At 35.6% G+C, this 21,902-nt stretch overlaps 1 protein-coding gene across 1 annotated transcript in view; it reads left to right on the plus strand.

Annotated features, from left to right (window-relative positions):
- The first annotated feature begins 3,445 nt into the window (after positions 1–3,445).
- Positions 3,446–21,902, plus strand: part of LOC132127667 (reticulon-4 receptor-like 1) — a 106,783-nt gene continuing 88,326 nt past the window's right edge. The window contains exon 1 of the mRNA XM_059539650.1: positions 3,446–3,981. Within this exon, the coding sequence (XP_059395633.1) occupies positions 3,969–3,981 (13 nt within the window). The 5' untranslated portion in view covers positions 3,446–3,968. The remainder of the gene's footprint in view (positions 3,982–21,902) is intronic.

A 21,902-nucleotide genomic window follows, 5' to 3' on the forward strand; every position in this document is an offset into this window, starting at 1 on the left:
GACACAGAGATTTACGGCTTTTCACTGTGGCCACTTGACAGTGGAAATACATATCCTAAAAAAAATACATATCCTAAAAACAAAACCATATATTAATTATGGTACACTATAAATTCATTTAAAACACTAATTTACCAATATTGATGAGATATTTATAATATAATAAATATTTCTTTCCTTGTGTCCTTTAAAGGTGCCATCTGTCATATCTGGCAAAAAAAATCAAGTCATACTCCACATTCCATACCAGATGGGGGCAGTATGCCTCAATAAAGTGAATTGGTCTACTCTAGAGTAACAAACGAGAAACGGCATAGGCTCTATGCTCCGCCCCTACCTTCACAACAACCCTAGAGCATAGCTGAAGCCTATAAGACAGCGGTTCTCAATTGCAGTCCTCGCGCCCCACTGCTCTGCACATTTTGAACGTTTCTCTTAGCGCTTCAGACATTTGTTCTATTCGAACATAAGTGCCCTGCGAAGTGGACATCACAGGATATTCAGCCATGATTCCAGTTCGAAGCGAACGTAGCTATATGTTCCAATCAAAGTGCATTGAAGTGTGCAAGACGTGAATTTAAATTGTATTGATTTACAGAGGTATATGATGTCACAGTTGTCCATGTTTAAAGACGCTGCACAGCACAAATCAGTGAATGAATGTTTCGATGTGAGGTAAACTTCAACAGATTTTCCCTGCTCAGAGAGTAGGGAGCAATGAACATTTGAAAAACAGTTCATGCACGGAGTTCATTTCTAACGAGCTGATTATCTGAATCAGGTGTGTTAAAGAGAAACGTGCAAAATATGCAGAGCAGTGGGGCGCGAGGACTGGAATTGAGAACCGCTGCTATAAGAGGACATTTTGCCTCCAGAGGAACGATGGGTGATGTCAAGTGATTTTGAAACATGACATCTTCAAGCTACTCCCCTTCACCTTTACCAGTGAATATGTTCATATTTGTTTTGTTCATATTACATTGAGTTGTATATACAAAATATTTGAATTAAATTAATTTGACACACAGCATTTTGTCAACATCATTGGTCAACATCAGACAGCTGATGTTGACCAAGCTAGCGCCAACCAACATAACCAGAGCAGGTTATTTATGATATAAAAAAATGGGTAAGTTATAGCTAGCTAATTATCAAACGCAGCTACGGTTAGCCATCGCTAACATTAGCACGTTTATAGAACAGCCTTCGATACATTTCTATGTTATAACTTCCCGAAAAAAAAATACACAAACATATAAAACAAACTTCTAGCGAAATACTAACAGCATCTAACTTACCAATCCAAAAGAAATGTTGCAAGTTCGGTGTCGAACCTCATTTCTTTCAGGTCCATCAGTTGTCTCCAGCGATTGAAAGCAGTGCCGATGTTTACTCTGGTTCGGCTCCTTTTCTTATCGGATTTGATTTGTGATTCCGAGCGCGGTTGTTTCCCTGTAGCGGGTGGTGGTCTCTTGCCAAGGGCTTAAGTCATCCTTCCGCTCTCTTCCCTGAACTGAAATGAAGTAGTGGGCTGTACTTTCCACACGATTGACATCAGGTTCAGGTACGCCCACAAGCCGTGCGAGTTATTCGTGTATTGCAGGTTGGCTGGTGGTTATGTTGCCCACATACCGCCTCCCATGGCCGAAACTGGTATTACGACACCTGTCGGGCCGGGGCTAGTAATGCTAATGCTAATTAAGGTTGATATCTCTGCAGCACTATGACTTGACATTTTTTTAATGACATCATCGCCCTTATTTCTTCTCATACTTTTGATGCGTGTAGATAATTTTTTGGATATTTTTACCTCAATTTTTGCACATGGCACCTTTAAACATTGGAGTGCATCACATGGATGACTTTAGTTTATCATGATCAAATACTCAAAAATATATCACTAAATCCCACCACACACATGATAGCTAATACAACTTAAGTGTTTATTTTTTCTTAAGACTGCATCTTGGAAAACAAAAGCCCTAAAACAGGAAGAGATCGCTCCTATCTTTCTGTCGTCAGCGGGCAAGTGAGAGCAGACAGGTAGTTTCATCTGCTCAGAAAGAAAACATTGGACCCAGATTTCCTTGTTGATGCAGGTCTGCCTGAGGAAGAGAGAGCAGGATGGAAACAATTTTAAACTGAAAGTGAGACGGGAGAGGGTCTCACTCCGTCTTTCATTTGGTCCTAAAGACTAGTGATGGGTCGTTCGCGAATGAGGCGACTCTATGAGCCGGCTCTTGTAGGTGAACGATGGGAGCTGGCACAACAGCGTTTGAAAACAAAAGCAGGAAAATGAGTCTAAAGCACAGCCGCATTTGGAATCATTTTAATGATCATCAGCCCCTCGAAAGTAAGGCAGCTTGCATTTCTGAATGCAAATCTCTCATAAAATAAAAATATGATCAGCATTGTGTGAGTGTTTGTGTGTTCATGCTAGTTATACAAAACATAACTAGTGAGATAGTTCATGCTGACTATATAACATGCCAAAAAAGGGACCAGTTTAATCCTTTCAGTTATTTATTTTTCTTTAATATGGGTTCTATTATGTTGTTCAGATTCAGATTGTATTTGTTTTGTAATGTTGTTTCTATACATTCAAAAGTCGTAATTTAAATGCAAATGTTTAATAGTATTCTTTTTTCATAACAAATCAATGCATTTTTAAAGAAATTGTGAGAAATTGTGAGTATGATTTCATTTAATAATTTAATTAGAATTGTTTGCACACCTATCTTAGTCAAAACATTATTGTTTTTTAAAGAGCCGTTTGTGAGCCAAAAGAGCCGGCTCTTTTCAGTGAGCTGAGTCAAACGAGCCGGCTCACGAAAAAGAGCCGAAATGCCCATCACTACTAAAGACTCTAGTGATGCTGATTCCATTCTGCTAATCGGTTCTTTTGAACTGTCCATTTTAATGAACGCTTTTAATGCGTCACAGCGTAATTGCGTCATCACGCGCTCACTGACATCCATATGCTAAAACGTTCCAAGAAAGCCACATTGATGTTTATGTTTTTCTGTTAAAGTTAATTCATTACGGTGTTTATTGCAATTCACTGTCTCTCAGATCAGTTTCATCATGATTTAGCTCATAAAACGTACTAAAATCCATTTGAACAGTTTAGGCTATTTTTGCAGTTTCTAGGCTATTTAGGCTAATAACATTAAAACCAACTCTTATTCACATTGATCAAACTTTCACGCCTTTAAGTCACAAACAATACGCTTTATTTTTAAACATGCATGCGATTATTAAAATGAATTACTTGCCTTTCAGTTTTCTTTACGAATCCAAAAAAAATCGACGGTTCTCTTTTCAAAAACTGCTCGAGATCTCGTCAGTCGCAGCCATTCAACTGATTCATTGAAAGGATCCGATTCGCAGGAATGGCTCTTTCACGAATCGGGCATCGCATATACCCTCCTCCACACCTCCCTCCCGTAGTGCTCCAGCTTTCCGACTCCTGAAGACACAGGGGCGCCTGTCATCCGTTAACCACCCGAGCATCTCTAGCATCCTAAGGCAGTTTCTAACCAGAACAGTCATTTGACTCATCGTTTAAGTGCTATACAATACCAGAAGGCTTCTTTCCCGTCACATCGACTGATATTGTAAAACTTTAAATGCTCGTCTGAAAGCTTCTTGCGGCAATTATAACTGCTAACTGAAGCTTATATGAAACATTTTTGTCTGACATCTCTCGGAGTCATCTCTCTTTTAAAAAAAGAAAATATTCGGGGATGTGAGACTTCCATGTCGGCGATGTTGTTTTCCATCTTAATCGATACCTGAGACCAGGGGTTAAGAGTTGAGAATTTGTAGCCTGTTTGATGTGGGTCGTCTGAAGATCATTAAAACAAATTAAACTTTTATCACATATGAAACGGATTATTAAAGATGAGACGCTTATTTTGACTATCACAGTGGGATAAAGTGCAGCGCATCATCACCGCACCTTCAGGATGTTCCGGCGAGGTAAGATCAACATTTTAGATTATATAATTGTATTTTTTGGTGCAGTTCAAGCAAATGCATGATGCTGAAAGTAGGTTACATTTCTATTCAATGTGCGCGTGACTGTTCCACGCGTATCCGAGTTTATATATCTGAAACTCGTTATGAGGTTTATAACCAGGTTAGTTTCAGGTATGTCTAGCTCTTAAAGCATTTGGCTGTGCCCCGGTGAAATATTATTACACGTAATATTATTCTTAAAAATAGAAAAGCGATGCCGCACTGCAGCTGACAACTACTAGAGCTTATTTACTGCACGCGCTTAACTAGTAGGCTACTAGCAAATAACACAGTTGGTGATCTTTTTTAAGACTAGAGAGGCGGTACATGGCGACAGGCGCCCATGGGACCACTGTTTGTGAACTCTTATATGCTGCACGCACATCAATAATTCATAGATGCGTGAATTTTGCTGTCTGTGTCAGTACTTAATACGTGGCATGCAATGTGGACACAAAATTGAAATATATTACACTACTGTCTAGATATCAAAACAAAGCACGGAATAATTCAAGAAACATCCAGGTCATGAAATTTGATGGATCAACATAAGTGTGCCCACAGAGAGGTGCTGTTTTACCTTTGTTGACATTTTACCCCCCGTGTATTTAATCTTACTTATGTCTTCTTTCTCTTTCTTGTTCTTATTATTTGTAGCTAATTATTTTGGATTATAATATTTGAGCAATTTACAATTTTCTTGACGTGCTCACACACACATACAGACTTCTGAAGCTGACATTGTAAGAACTTATAAGAGACTAAATGGTTTTCATACTAAAACAATATTTACTATATATTTGACCCAAATTTCACCCTCACTTAAACCTGTTGCATTATTATATCTAAAGCAAAAACAAATCCAAATGCCTTCACATGTTGGTTTTTGATGCGTTTTACTATATTTTAAAACCTTTACCTGTACACATAGTTTTTTAGCTACATAAGCGAAGACCTCTCACAGATTCAATGGTTTTCATATTAATATAATGATATTAACAATGCCCTAAACTTAGCCTCAAAGAAACTTGACATTAGTAGATGGAAACCAAAACATGATTTTGCTTGTTTTAAATATCGAACCACTTTATATGTCCTCACAAGTCAATTTTGACATATTTGTGAGCACAACCCCGACTTCTTACCTACACACATCAGTTTTATTTTAAATATTTTCCAGTATCAGCAAGAACTACTTTAATTTGCATATTTTGTCAGCGGCCTTGGCGTCTGCCATTCTGCTGTTATATACCTGCCTAAAAAAAAAAAAAAGTTCTCCATCCAGTTATTTTTTCCTCTGAGGAGTGACAGCGGAATCATAACACTTTTACTAATGCTCAGCCTGCAGCTTCAAACCAGCCTGCTCTGGGAACCGCTTCCTCATTTTCTCCTCATTACAAAAGAATGTGTGGGTTTGAGTTGAGGCTAAAGATGGGATGGAGAAAGAGAGAGGGGGGATTTGTTTTTGTGCTTAAAGCATTCTGCATCAGCGGTGGCACTGAGCCCCTCCTCAATGCAAACACAATACAAACAATAAAATGATAAGGAGTTATCACTGTTTAATGTTGCCGCTCCTAGCAGTAGGGGTCTGTGCTTACAGCCCCGGGGTACAGAAAAAGGTCTTGAATGCATAATAATGGTGAGCAGCACAGATGTGTTTACAGGAGAGCTGTATGTCTATGTCCGATAGTGTGTGGTTTTTACTGCTTACAGGGTTTTGACTGGTGGTGACACATTATAGATCAACAAAATTCCAATTAAACCTGCATTAAGTGGGTGTCTAAGTGGAACTGGCTGATACTTGTTATCGGTTTGTACATTCCTTGGGAATGAAACCCATGATCATGATGTGTGAGATGCCAGACAGACAGATAGATAAATTCATAGACAGATAGATAGCCATTTAGACTGACAGACAGTTATATAGGCAGTGAAATATGTACATATATGATAGATAGATAGATAGATAGGACAGGTAGTCATATATGTACATAGATATACAGATTGAAAGACAGGTGGATAGGTACATTACATTTACATTTATTCCTTTAGCTGATGCTTTTATCCAAAGCGACTTACAATTGCTATATATGTCAGAGGTCGCACGCCTCTGGAGCAACTAGGAGTTAAGTGTCTTGCTCAGGGACACATTGGTGTCTCACAGTGGACTCGAACCCGGGTCTCTCACACCAAAGGCATGTGTCTTATCCACTGCACTCTTAACACCACAGGGTTGCTCCAGAGGCGTGCATCCTCTGACATATATAGCAATTGTAAGTCGCTTTGGATAAATGTAAATAAATGTAATGTAGGTAGTCATATAATAGTTAGGAAGATAAATATACAGTATATAAAGGGAACGTTAACCCAATCCCAATGAACAATCCTTTTAAAAGGACAGGTAGAAGTAGCACCTTTTGGTAATAACTGCACATTTTACAGTGTGCTCAAGGTACTCACAATGGCACCATGTATGAAAATCACAGGTTTTTATAAGTGACAGATGAGCAAATTCATGTTTTCTTTCCCTAATGCTGCTTGCGAGTTCATCGAATCCCCACAGAACCATAAGATAGAGATGTCAAATGTAGACGAGATGATTCTGCGGGCCAAAAGGCTCCTGTTTTTTTGGCAGGTGAGACTGTGGATCTGAAGCAGCAGGAGGCCCACTAGCTGCTTGCCGTAATGAGCCTGTTTCTTTTTCTGCCCACTTCTGCGATACCCTCTCTTAACCCCAGATTGCTTCAGGTTCTCTACAATATGGCACCTTTTTTTCCATTATCCCTCTACCTGCGTGAGAGCCTCAGCCTCGGAGTAGAAGCAGCTGAGATTAAATAATGGTTTGAAACACAAAAAAATCTATTGGCTGAAGCGCAGTCAGGAAACAGGAGGCTACTTACCATACAAAGTGCTACTGGCTGGGCAGTGAGCCGGTGCGACTCGTTGGCCCATTTTAATAGCTCGTTCAGTTGAAAGCTCGTTTAGTCAGAGATTACACACACAGCCAGAAAGAAATAGAGCCACGTACACCCCCCACCTGTGGCCAAGAAAATCTCTCATCCCCGCCAGATTGTAAACCTGCTCTTAATGATGATTCAGTGCAAGTGTGCAAGTTCTCGCTCAATAATTTCTAAGCATTTCTATGTTTGTAGATGTCTGTGGCCGGAGGCATACATGCTGCATGTGACCAATATATATATACATACAGGGGTGCACATCATTTTTTCAGCTTGGTTCTCATAAGAGAACCTGGAGATTTGGTTTGGTCCTCAAACTGCATATAGCGTGACCCATTAATATAACTATAAAAAATGAATTAATAATAGGCATAATATTATTGCACTTTATTTCGTTTTTTTGAAAATAAAATAATAGTAAATAAACTAAATAACAGTGTGTGATAATATTATTAAAAATAAAAGGCAGTCCTAGTATTAAATACAAATACATTTATTTTACAGTAAATTTAAAAATAAAATGCTAATACTTACTACTAATTTCTTTGTTTGCCTCTTTAAGAAGAATCGCTTTATGTAATCCCCAATTTTAAGTCGCTTTGGATAAAAGAGTCTGAAAATAAATACATTAAAAACATTTTCATCATCATATTCAAACTTAAAATCAGCAGGCTTTTATTTTGGCGGGTAGTCGGCAAGTAAGTATACGCGCTTCCGGATTTAGCGCTGCTGATTAAAGAGCGTCAGTGGATGAATGTCACAGTTTTGCATTGTGCTTTGAAAACGGCATGACATAGCCTAGATTACAGTCTGTGTTCTAAAATGGTAATCGTGTATTAACAGCTGTCAAACATGTCGGTACGCAAATGCGCTCTGAGAACATATTTATATAACGCATTTTTTATTTTGGTCGCACCTGCGGACCACTTATTTGCACCCCTGTATATATAGCCTATATATAGAGATAGAGATAGAGAGAGAGAGAGAGACTACAATAAAAAAAAATATAGCTGCTATTATTGCTATAAAAATATTATGCAAAATATCACTGTTGCACTACTATTATTACTGTAATAAATCAGTATAAAATCACAAAATTGTATTTAAGAAAAATAATAATTAGAGATTGGGGGCACAAAAAACTTGGACATCCATAATAAAACTTTGAACATGTATCAGTCGAATTAAATCGAGAGAATTGCCTTGAGAATCAAACTAACCCATGTTGCAACTTCATTTTCATTACATTTTCATTAAAATATAAAGTGCAGTCACAGTTTGTGTAAAACAGGCTTAACTGCACAAGTATATGGGTAAATGCACTGTATTTCTAACATTATTCACTGAGTCATAGAAATGTTGTTCAGAAAAGGGCAAAGCCATGAACCCATTTGTATATGTGTCACATCTTCTTAAAAATGTTTTTATTCATCGCCGTTCACCTCATTGCTGGATAATCACCACAGTATGCTCATATTTAGTATTTCTAGAATCATAAAGATAGATCCCGACCAAGACTGACCCCTTTACTGTGTCATACAGATGATTATCCCAAACTCTCAGCAAACATTTGGCCCTCTTTTTCTCTTTGTAGTGTTAATTCAATCTGAAGGGTAGGAAGGCGCGGTCATTAGCTGATGATAATTAGGAGTCAACGAGAGAAAAAACAAACAATAATCTTTCGGCAGAGGTCTGCTGTGTCACCGCCTATTGAGAGATTAATGATGTATTAATGGGAGAAGAGGAGAACCGTACGGCGAAAGGTCATCTGTGACGTGAGCTCCCTTTGGAAATGGGGAGGCACGATGCTGGGTTCTGTTTGTGCTTGTCAGCTAGCCGTCTCCCTGTTTGTACAGTGGAGAAGAGTACTTCCTGCATAAGATTTCCATTTTATTAACTTGGAGTCGAGTGAGCTGGGGGTGAAGGTAGAAAATGATCCGGCTCTTTGTCAAATGCCTACAACTTTTAGAAACTTTACTTGACATAAAAGACGTAAAGGTCAAAACAAGGAGGTCTGCAATAGCTGGATAAAGCTGTCCATTAGTATTCCCATTCACCTCAGGCAGCTGTTTAGCCAGTGCAGGACCCCTGGATGAGATCCCTAAAAACTAAAAATCTACAATATATGAAACATTTGTGATTTTATATGTTCAGGGCTCAACAAGTAAGAATTGATCTACCAGTTAACCAGCCAAACTCTGACTCCTTGGTTTGCATAGTGTTTTTTTCCACTAAGGGACTACAAAGGTCTTGAGTTTATCTCTCTAAAGAATATTGTTGTTTTTATTAGACCGAGTGCAACTGCAGCTGTAAACACAGAACTGTATATCAGTTGATCTATGATAACACATTTTATTTTGACCATTTAGGGCTGTAGAGCAATATTTCAGGGACAAAGATTTTAATAAAATCGAAATCTAAATATTAGGTTAAAAAACCTAAACTTAAAAAACTTGCCTGGAAATAAAGTACTGTTTTTTCCGAAATATAAGTCACATTTTTAATCATCTGAAACGTGCAACAATTTATATTCCAAAGCAACTTATATAATGCAATTTTGTCAAGCAAGCAAAACACATATATTTTTGGCGAATGAGAGAGGTATGTGAGCCCAGGTTTATGTGTATAGCGCATTGCCCGCACGTCACAAGTTTTAGTTAAACTATGAATGAGTTTGTTTAGGCTTGGCGTCTAAAATGAATGTTGTTTATTAAGAATGCCACGATAATTTATGTTCGTATAATGATTAAAACTAATATACTAATATTTTGTAAAGCCAAAAATGATTACAATTGAACACTGTAAATATAAAAATGAAAGCTAATTAAAAAATATTAATAAATACTATTATAATATAAAATATTAGAGTAATACTAAAATAACTCTGAAAGGACTCAGTCGCTTCAACAATGGTCTAGGAATGTCTCTGCATACTTCACATTATAATAGTCACAAACTTACATGATGAACATCCCTGGACTATTTTGCCTGATCTGAAGTCTTCCCAGTCGATTTAATAAAGGTGAGTTAAAATGCAGAATGTGCTCATTTGAACTGCACCATCTGAAGTGAATACTTTGTCCATGAGGTTCTTAAATGATTTACTGCATTCAGAAAAGATGAGAGCTTTGCCTTGATCCCGACAGTTTAAAAACTGAGCGCTCATTATCACAGTGTGTTAAAAGACAGAACAAGGACGTCGGGTCTGGCACATGTATTTTACCCCTCTTTTCCTCCCAGATGTTTGTATCTCAACTGAAGGCAGGAGGAAAAACACACCTTGAACATCAAGAGCGTTTGACAGGAGCCATCCAGATCTGTGATTCGACATGGCAGCCTTCACTTTCCTTGAGACATGACGTAAAGACGTGTTCAAACACATCTCGGACTCCATAGAAAATTAGCTCGTGGAAATAATGAGAGGACGTTCTTCATGCCAAATCGGCGGCTAACATGTCAGCAGTCGCTTTGAGTGTTGGCCACGCTTTATTTTGGGAGACAAAACGAGGAAAGGACTCTCCATTTCTGTGGCATCTTTTCCTCTCTTCCCTCTATCTCTCTTGTCTTGTCTGACTTTTCCTGATGCGGCCTGACACCGAGCTAACAGAGATGGCTAAGCACGGCAAAGCACGCAGAGTTTATAGAACTGCCTGCTTATTTTCAACCTGTATTTTAGGGCACGTGTTACCTTCCTGCCTTAGGCCGGGCAGCCTGTCAGATAGTGTTCAGGGTGCTTTTCCCCAGTGGAGCCTTAGGCAGGCGCTAGTGCTGGTGCCAGAGCTGGTGCTCAGCCGGAGGATCTGACCTGACAGCACAGTGATGATGATGATGATGATGATGTACCTGACTCTGATACTTCTTAACCTACACACAAAGACATATAGCGCTTTACCTACACTGAAAAACAATGAGTGTAGGATTGACTTTGAAACAGTTTTTATTTAGAAACTGCTAGTATATTTCACAAATGATTACAAACTAACAGCACTGAATTAAAAGTGACAATTTGAAGCTGAAAAAAGAAAAAGAAAACATTATTGTAAAACACCTGTAATCAGCCATCACAGGTTACGAATTATAAATTAATATGGTTCTTCTATGGCCTCACTGCAAAAACAACTTTTTGGAAAATTTATTTTTAAGAGTGAAGGAAGTATTAAATTGATTAAAAACGACAGTTTAGACGTTTTTAATATTACAAAAGATGGCTATTTTTAAATAAATGGTGTTTTTTTAAAGTTACAATTTTTCAAACATTCTCATGGTTTTCTACAAAAATATTAAGCAACACAACTGTTTTCTTAACTGAAAACAATTTCTCAATTAGAATGATTTCTTAAGGATCGTGTTACACTGACGACTGGAGTAATGATGCTAAAAATTCAGCTTCGCCATCAATAAATTACATTTTCAAATATTTTAAAATAGAAAATCGTTATTTCAAATTATTATAATATTTCACAATATTACTGTTTTTCTGTATTTGATCAAATCAATGCAGCCTCGTTGAGCATAGTCTTTCAAAAATAGAAAACATTTTTAACTGGTAGCATACTCCTTTAACTTTGATATTGGGACTGTCTGACAGCCTGCATCATATTTTTAGGAGCCAGACAAACATTTTACGTCTTTAAGCATTTAGGACTTGATATGAAGGATGCCAGATTGCATTTTTACCTCCTGCCTTTAGATGTATGTAACAGTGCTTTTATATAAAAAGTGCATTTTAAGATACAGTACATACATGTGTACCATTTTTCAACTTGCCTTTAAACGATTCCTTAGAATTATTTGCTGTTGTATCACAGCTTTGAAAACTATTCTTCACTTTCCAGATGAAAACAGTGAAAAAACCTTGTTTATACTTTTAGCTTGCAGTTATCATTTTGTGTGAAATTTCATGCTGTTTTATGTTTTCTTCCTTGTTGAATTAGTCTGTCAAAGAGAGTCTCACAGACTAAAACCTCTGCAGAGAAGGAAGGCAGGAGGAATGTAAGTGTTGTTAGGTAAACAGGTATCAGCCATTTCAGGTTTTGCTCTGTTGATTTGGAGAGCATCCTTTGTAGAGGAATGCAAGCCAGGACAGACAGAGAAGGAGGGAAGAGAAAGAAAGGAAGCAATAGAATAAATTCTATCACACCAATTGGACCAGCTCAAAGCAAATAATACCCACCACAATGTTTACTCTGGTAACAAAGTTATAAATGGCCTTTTCTTCTGATATTAAAGGTATTGTACATCCAAAAATCACAATTCTGTTATCACTGAAATTTTAGTAATTGTTAACTTAAAATCTTAGTGTCATTTCAAATGTGGTACAATGCATCTTGACAAAGCAACTTGTTTGCACATGCAACTTTTTCCTCAAAAAAAAAGAAAAGAAAAAGCTATTGTATAAATTCAAAAGAATTGAGTCACTTGAAACGTATGAGTCGCTTCTTTATGCAGAATTATTTTAGTATTTTTATATACTATTATTGTTTCTATTGATATATTTTTAATTATAAATTTAATTTAAAGTATAATAATTATAATATTAATTAACCTTTTTTCAGTTACAAATAATTTTTTTTAGTTGTTTTAGTAATTTAGTAATGTGTGTGTAATAAAATAGAAATAAAATATAAATATTATATATATATATATATATATATATATATATATATATAATATTTATATTTTATTTTATTTCTGTTTTCCTTCAATTAACAAAGTTTTTTTTAAAATAGTTTTAGTTAATTCTAATAACATAATACTACTTTTATGGTCATATTGTTTTTTATCATCCTTATCTGAAAGAAAGTCATATGTATGGAAACCTGTTTCCACATCAGAGTAAAAAAAATAAGAAAGGAAATTATGAGCAGAAATTTGAAATAAGAAATACATGCACACTGAGAAATATACTGTTGAAACTGTGAGATATAAAGTCACAGTGAGCTGTAAGTTCCGAATTGTAAAATATAATATTTAGTCACAGAAATACGGGAAACAGAGTCATAATTGTGAGATATACAATCCCCACTTTGTTTTACTCCAAGGCAGAAACTGGTTTCCATTTTGGTTTCAATAGGTTTGAAGCAAATTTCACAAATCTTTTCAGTAATTATTATAATTTTTTTTAATCTCAGAAAGTTTGAACAAGGTGAAACTTAGGCTTTGATCCTGATGGGTTGCACACATTCTCTTAGGAAATGCAAATACCAGTAACAAATATTAAATATTATATATAGACTCAAACAGGTTACTGTGTTTGCAGCCAACTGATATGATCATTGTACTAGTGAGCACATTTTGTGTGCACTGCCGCGTTGCCACAGAGGCTGGTGGAAATTGATACTGCAACACCTAGATTAGTCCATCTAAAGGAGTTCTCACTAACAGATAGAGTCTACCAGGAGCTGCTTTTTATAAATGGGATACAGAGATAAAGCGAGAGTGGAGAGCAGTGCCTTCCCTGTAGATAAAGATGTGAAGCTTTGTCTTAGATAGCAAGAACAATGAGGTGGTTGGATGTGTACATTTACACAAGTGTGTGTGTGTGTGTGTGTGTGACTTACTGCATGTCACTGCGATACCACTCCTTAGGGGAAAGTGAGGCAGAGACTGCTGGGAAGGCCTTGGGGACAGCTGGTGCAAATGTCAAACTAGAAACATGCAATTCTGAACTAGATAGATGTAACATCAACAGCAACAGCAGTGATCTCCTGAAAGAGAGATGTTGTAGACGTGCAACAATGCTTAGTAAAATAGAGACTATAGTGGTAGGGGAATTAAATCATTTCATTGAATTGGTTTCTTTGAATCAGTTCAGTCAGTGAATCATTCTGTAGAATAAAATAATTAGAATATTGTGGAAAAAGTACACTCAATATATTCTATGTAGTATATATATATATATGAATGTAATCCAAGTATACTACATTAACCATGTTGTCATTGTCATATGATTTACCAAAATCAGTGGCTTTACTTCACTGCCATTTACAACTCCTCTCCCTTGGCTTCATGGGATAGTAAAGTGTCCATCGCATGCACATTTCAGCATCTCTTTGGAAGGAATGAGTCATCTGTGTCCTTTTTTTTTGAATGTGAACATACTACTCTTTTCAAATCTGTTTTTCACTCTTTTCAAATAGAGTAAGTAGGGAAGTATGCAATTTCAGAAGCAGGTACGCTCTTTGTTACTGAATCACTAAATCATCCACTCAGTTCATTCAGTAGGTCCAGCCAATAAAAAGCAGCTTCACGTTCCACACAAAATGGTTCTTGCTCAGAAGTGCATCACACTTGTTTTTGCAAAATGTTGTGGGCGGTATTCAATCATTTATATAGGTATCTGGATGATTTTGTGTTTTGCCAGAAAAAAAAATCATTTTAATTTGTTGGTTACACGCACCAACCAACAGAAAAATTTTGTTGGTTTAAAAGTGGCTTCAGCTGTTTACGGAGTTGTTTTAGAAAAAAAAAGAAAGAAAAAAAACATAAGTGTGGCATAAACAGTTAAAAATATACAAATGAGATTGTACAAATTCATATAAATTAGCCATAAATTTGCTAAGATTTAAAATTTCCATGAAAATAGTGAGGAAAAACAGAAACAGGGTCATTTTCCAAACCGAGACATATGGAAAGAGGGGGAGAGAGAGGGATTGTTCAGTAGATTGCTGCTTTTTCCTTACTCCTCTGAGACCTGGGGTTTCAGTTGAGTCTGGTCCCTGCAGATGCTAGAAAGAGAAAAATGACTGTTAACTAAACCCAGACATGTCTACATAGATTCAGGTTGTACTGTAGGATTGTACCAGTGTGTGTCTGGAGGAGAAAGAGAACAGGGCTAAGCTTATAAAACAGCCATGTTTAAAGCCTAGTAGTTAACGTAGCTCACATTGTTTTAGCTGATATGGTTTCAGCTTGTTGAAAACCTCTATAAAACCCATCAAACTAGCCAATCGGGGTTACCTGCCTTGCTATCCACCTTATTTTTCTCGTAAGAGCAGGCGTGGCCGTCTGGAAATTTAAGGCTTCCGGAGTCATCGGCTTGCAGCTATTTTTAGCTGTACAAAACAGAATGTTTTGCAGCTTAATGTTTCAAACTGGTGTGTCTTACCATATTATTTAAATGTATAAATTATGAACACACTGGTTTGTAGTGCTTTACTGTTTTACCATTTACTGCACTTAGTTTTTCTTCTCATTATTCCCCTAGCGGTTAATTAACATAAAGTCTTGCACATTGACAGGAAACGGCTTACTACCGCATTGAAAAATAAGGTGGATAAGCTTTTCAGACTGGTCTGTTTGTTGGTTTTAGATGGATTTTGGACATTTTACAGCTGCTCAGGCATGGAGACCGCCTGCAGACCAGATAAATATCATTTTAACCAGGCTAGGAGTCAGACCATTATTAATCAGCTAAGGCTATCAAACCACCATACTGGAGGCTAGTTTAAACAGAGTTTCCGCTCTTTTCCCATCTTTTCCTCTCTCTTCTCTTCTTTAAAGTTTCAAAACTTTCTAATCATGGTTCTACTACAAATAAAACCCCAAAACATCATTATTACAGTTAGACCATGGTCACCACAAATTAACCATGGTTTTGCTATAGTTTAACCATTTTATTTGTAGTAAAACTGTGGTTATACAAATGGTAATCAATATGCCAAAATTAAATGGTTACTACACTTTTACTATAATAAAATCATGGTTCATTTTCATTAAAGGAGGCAACGAAACCACATGTAGGGCACAGATTATTCCCAATTTAATCATGAAATAACTAAATATGCTAGCAGCGCTAACAGGTGCTAACTGCTTGACATTACAAAATGAGGCAACAAAACCCCAGTTAGGGCACAGATTGTTGTCAAACTGAGATTTTGAGACTTTACTCCCAATCTAATCATGAAAGAACTTGCAAATTGTCACTAGCTAGTGAAAGAAGCATCACAGAAGCAAATAAAAGTTCCCTCAGGCCATATATAGGCCTTCATGTGTATTAACACTGTAGCTGTACCCTGTTTTAAAAAAAAATAAAAGTAACTCTGATGTGCACAGAAGCACAATAAGACCTTATTAAGCTCTCTATGGATAAAATAAACCTTTAATTATTTAGTAATCAAATTTATGAGAGAAAAAAAAACTATCAGCAGAGTACAGGACTTGTGTTGCCTGTGCCGCTGTGGAAATGAGAGATAGTTAAGGGGACTCAAGAGACCATGTGTCCTTTCGAACACTCTCTGACCTTGGCTATCGATTCCTCTGGCTTTGCCTGCCCTTCCTTAGCTGTCAGCGTAACTTTATAGCCCTTTAATGACCACTTCACCATCATCACCATGGTTGGCTGACATACCAAACACAAAATATGGGATTGAGCATGTTTCAAACAATATTCATACAGAAGGTGAGACATTGGTGTTTGCAGTGGAAGCAAGTTAACTGCTCAGTATTTCATTGCTCAGGGTTTGAAGTGCTATATAAACAGAGTGGTTGCAGACAAGCATTAAACAACACAGCTTTTCATTGATTTTGCGCTTTTGTAGTATCTAAATTCCATTACTGACATTAGTGTGCTGCTTTGTTATTAATGCATTGGGTGTTTTATTCAGTGTTTTTAATGAGGCCTTGTTTATTGATTGAGACATTTGTGCTATCGATCAGGTATGACTTGTCTGTAGTGCTTTACACTGCGAACTTCTGCTTTCTTTACTTTCTTGTCTGCAGCCTCTGTGTCTCTCACCCACTTTTTCTCTCTCACTCTCTCTGTTCCTGCTGAATTATTAAAGCATGTTTTGATTGCCAGAATGATTGGCTAAAACATTCAACAGCTAAATCTTCATGCTTTCCTCTGCATCTTTTCACAACTCTCCCTTTCTCTGCATCCATCTGCTATAAATTTCTTCAAAGTGTATTTAAAAACAACATGAAACTTGCATTGACCCAGTATGCCTTCCTGATAAATATCCATGGTCTTACATGGCATGTATGATGACATGTTAAACTCGACAAGAATATGTCATAGTCACATTAAAAAAAATACATTAAAATAAATTATTAATTTGAATAATTTTGCATCAAGACATAATTTTTTACTTAAAATAATTAAACACATTTTCCTACAAAATTCTCTATAATGTGAAATTTTTTTTATTACTAGATTGCAAAATTAATAATGCTCTTATTAAAATTTTATTCATAATTTAAGTAGTATTTGTTGTACTACCTTTATTTTTTAAAACCTACCTTTATTAATTAAAAATGCTATAAATGAATAACTATGTGACTAATTTATGCTAAATTATTATAAATGAATTAAGAAATTAAAGTAATATTTTAATATTCAATTTTTTCTAGGAAAGAAGTGCTGTATTACACTGAGAATCATCATTGAGAAAATTGAGAATAACCATGAAACAAAAATTAAAATGACTCAAAACTGTGACCAGTTGTCATAAAAATAATCTCACAATAAAATGAATCTAAATAGTCCTAAAAATACATTTATTTTTCTCTATTTATGCAAATATTTTATATATCAAGTAAAGAAAAAAAAAGCTGAAAATAACAATAATATATTTTCCTTGATTTTGAGGTGAGCTATGACTAAGACAGGTTTCTTGAGTGTGCATGATACTTTATTAATAGGCTTTCATAATCTTTTCTGAGAATTTAAATGTGACCATATATCAGAAAAGCAATCTTTTCAGAGGACGAAACTGATGTAAGTCAAGCTTGGAAACTAAGAGCAATGATGAAAGCCTCTACCGAAGCTTTCAGTGAGTCTGTTACTCCATAGATTCAGTTTTACAAGACTAAATATAGATCTTCCATGGAAATACTCCCCCGTGTCTGTAATTCCAGCACGGTGTGTGTATTTAAACATCATAAAGCAATACACCGTTGGCGTCAGAGCCATTGCTTACATAATGGACCGCATTAACTCTACATCTGCCTCTAGAGCCGTGAGGCTGCACAGGGTTTACATGCTCAGCTGTGCTCGTCTGGAGCTCTATTGTTGAGCTGAACATGAGTTCAAATAGTTTGTTTCTGTAAAGGAGTTTGTATGTTTTCTTGAACTCATTCTAAGCTTGGTTATGTTTGGAACAGCATAATAATAAAACACTATATGTATATATTTCTGCACTATGCATAGCATGCACATGGGAATTTTCTGTATGACGCAGACAATGACCTACATTTGCTAAAATGTGCAGTTTGCAGCAGATACTTTGCAGCTGACTCCACTTGACCTTCCATTTACAGTCTGACAAATAAACTAGAAGCATATCAACCGTGATTTTTGTATTTAAGAGATGATAACTTCTGAATTGTTCATGCGATGTAGTGAGGTAATGTGAAGATGTGTGTTACATGTGCATCATTGCATATTTCATATTATCTTGCAATATTAAGTAAATAAGGTAGTGAGCTATATGGTGGATGACAAGTCTCATTAAAATCAGCAAGAAAAACATGAATTATAATTTTAGTTATATAAACAAAAATAACTTTTACATTATTTCCATGACAGTTAATCACATCTAGTTGTAATCACATCTAGTTGTAGCCTACAAACATTATAAAGAATATATTATTATAATTATTATTAATATTAATTGAACAGTAATTAAAACGTAAAGTGCATTTTTAAGGCATTAAGTACACATTGTAATTTTAATACTAAATGTAATCAAAAATGTTATAAAATATGTGTTATATTAATAATTAATTGTCATATTAATACAAATATAATAATAAATGCAATCAGAGAGAATTATTTTCAATGAGATTTTTATTTTACATACTATTAAATCCATTATGTGAATTTAATAAATAGTCACTTTATTTAGTTTTTACATTTTATTATTATTATCACTTTATAATGGTGTTATATGGTGAATAACAGCTAGAAAATGTGATATTTCACATTAAAATCATGAAGAAACATGAATGAAACACATTTGTACATTTGTAAGGTATAATTTAAGTACACATCACTGTAATTTTAATACTAAATGTAATTAAAATATAAGTATAATATAAATAAGTATTATATTAATATTAACTAATTATTATATTAATACAAATATAATAATAATTGCAACCAGAGATTATTATTTTAAATTAGATTTTTATTTTGCATAATACTATAAAATCCACATGAATTTAAATAAAGGAATAAAGTCAATTATTTTATATATATATATATTTTTTTTGAGATTCACCCGTGTTCTACATCTAACAGCTATTGTATTCAATAAACATTTTTACATAATACAATAAACCAGAACTAATGACTGATGACCTTTGTTTTTGTTAATTCAAGGTCAACAACGAGAGGGAGTGAAACAGAGAGAAAAGAGGAGAATAGAATGAAAGAAAGAAAGATCAGCAGAGAGAGAGCACATCGCCTATTTTTTTTCAAGTGAAGGAGTTGGTTTTTGGCACGTTTATATGAGAGATATAAAGAGAGCGTGGAAACAGATTTTGAATAGGTCAGTAAGCGTAAAGCATGAGATTCTCTTAAGAACGGATCAAACAGCCTGCATTGGACTGTGACAGTGCAGGGACAGCTGTGTGCTGACAGTAGATTTACGTGCTATATACTTACTGACCACAGGGATTTCTTCCAGTAATCTGTGATGTGTGTGTGTGTGTGTGTGTAGCTTAGTACTGTTGTGTGTTCACAGAGGTCAATCATCTTACGAACGCATCATGACTAAGCTGCTGGTATTAAAGTCTTGAACTCGCTAAACGCAAGAAAAAAACAGAAAGCACCAAGCGATCCTTTAAAAAGACCGTGATCTCCGCTCAGATCATGACTGATGTAAAATATTATTTCCTTGATGGAGTCAACGTGCAGATCTTTCCTTTACAAGTTCCTCCTCCGTCTCTAATTCTGGCTCTGCAAAACATTCTGTAGCATCTTGGCAGTAATAATTATTATTAAATCCAATCGATCAGCCAGTGACGCATATCTTTCTGCTGGTGGGAGGAATGACTATGGCTAGCAAATAAGATACTGGCCTAGAGACAATTGTACTAAATAGAGATTTAACAGAACATTTTATAAGAAATGAAAGGAGGTTTTCTATATTTGAATCCTTTTATGTGTTTTAAGGCCTTTTGAAAATGACTCAGCCTTCTGAATTGTAATTATGATGTGAATTTATTTCAAGATTTCAGAAGCGTGCGCTTCCTCCGTGTTTGTTTATACTCTGTGTTCCCTTATAATAGGTTTATCGCAGGATTGGGAGCGACTATAAAACATTATTGTTTTAAGGAGACCGTTTTGAGAGATTAGTGCCGCCAGCCCTCATTTAACCATTTACCCCTCCACTCCATCCTTCTCATAAGATTGAGACATATCTATAGTTTTAATCCTACACTGAAAACCAGCCAAATGAGATGAAACACAAATGAGTCACATTTCTATGAACTGAATTATTGACCAGAACAAGTAAAAAATAAAGCTTCTGGCATGATAGGAGAACTTTTTAAGTTCCATTTCTAGTGATATATGGACTTATATTATTGAGCCAATCTTAAAGTATTGGCCAATAATGTTTAGCAGATTCCAAATCGGGTTCCAAATCTATTAACATTTTCAAAAATGTTTTAGTAAATATTTAAAGTATGTGTTCTTTTAATTTTGTTTAGGTCTCATTTGTCTTTATAATGTGTATAATGTCAGCTCTAAATCCATAATTGTTTCACATCTAATTAGTTAAACCAGTGGTTCTCAGCTGGTGATGAAAATTTATATTAAATTATATTAAATTGTTATATAAAATTAAATAATAATAACATGGTACTTACCATATAATTGTTCGGAATTTTAATTTTGTGTATGTCTCATTTGCCTTTATAATGTGTATCAGCAACTATAAAATCCATTCTGGTTGATTTCTAATTAACTTGTCAGATCAGGGGTTCTTAGCTGGTGATAAAATACATAAATAATGAAATACACATAATAAAAAAAAAAACCTAATATGCTACTTACCATATAATAATTGGAATCCTGAACAAAAACAGTTAAGAACCACTGACTTGGAAAACCATTTATGGTGGTTTAAAGAACCTAAAAACTTTGATCTAAAGGTGTTTATAGTGAGATTATTTTTCCTCAAAGAACCATATTGCCAACTCAAGAAACCTGTAAGGTGAAAATTAATCAATCCGTGGTGCTGCAAAGAACCTTTTTGCACTTATACATCTGGAAGCCGCGTGATTCACGCTTCAGTAATAAATTGATGTTCATGTGAATTTGCTGTGGCACTTTGCTTAAAAGAGCATTTATAGTGAGCTGATGAGCTGACAGAGCGTCTGATAATGTCTGCCGCATGTGGCCTTTCCATCTAGGAAGGATAGACGTCATATATGACATTTGGCTGTGATCTTAAGCAAGATATATGGCATAATTTATTTCCAGTTATGGACAGGTGATTTGGCAGTTGTCAGGGCCAGTTGTGTGCCAGCGGGCCCTTCTCACCCAGCTCTGAGGAAACAGATGGTCATGTGAGCTGCCAAATCACCGGATGAATGCGTATTTACAGTACCTGTATCTGCATGGAAACTCTAGAAGGTATTCTTTATCCACACTGTACTGGCTTTTTCTTATCATGTCTTGCCATATGTCATAGGTTGGACCACAAAACCAGTCTTAAGTGTCAGTTTGTCAAAATTGAGATTTATACATCTTTTGTTAGGATCAGACAATATTTGGTCGAGATAGAACTATTTGAATATCTGGAATCCGAAGGTACAAAAAAATCTAAATATTGAGAAAATCGCCATTAAATTTATCCAAATGAAGTCATTGGCAATGCAAATTACTAAACAAAAATTATGTTTTTATATATTTACAGTAGGAAATTTACTAAATATCTTCATGAAACATGATCTTTACTTAATATCCTAATGATC

This window comes from Carassius carassius, chromosome 45, assembly GCF_963082965.1.
Source record: "Carassius carassius chromosome 45, fCarCar2.1, whole genome shotgun sequence".
Classification (NCBI taxonomy): domain Eukaryota; kingdom Metazoa; phylum Chordata; class Actinopteri; order Cypriniformes; family Cyprinidae; genus Carassius; species Carassius carassius.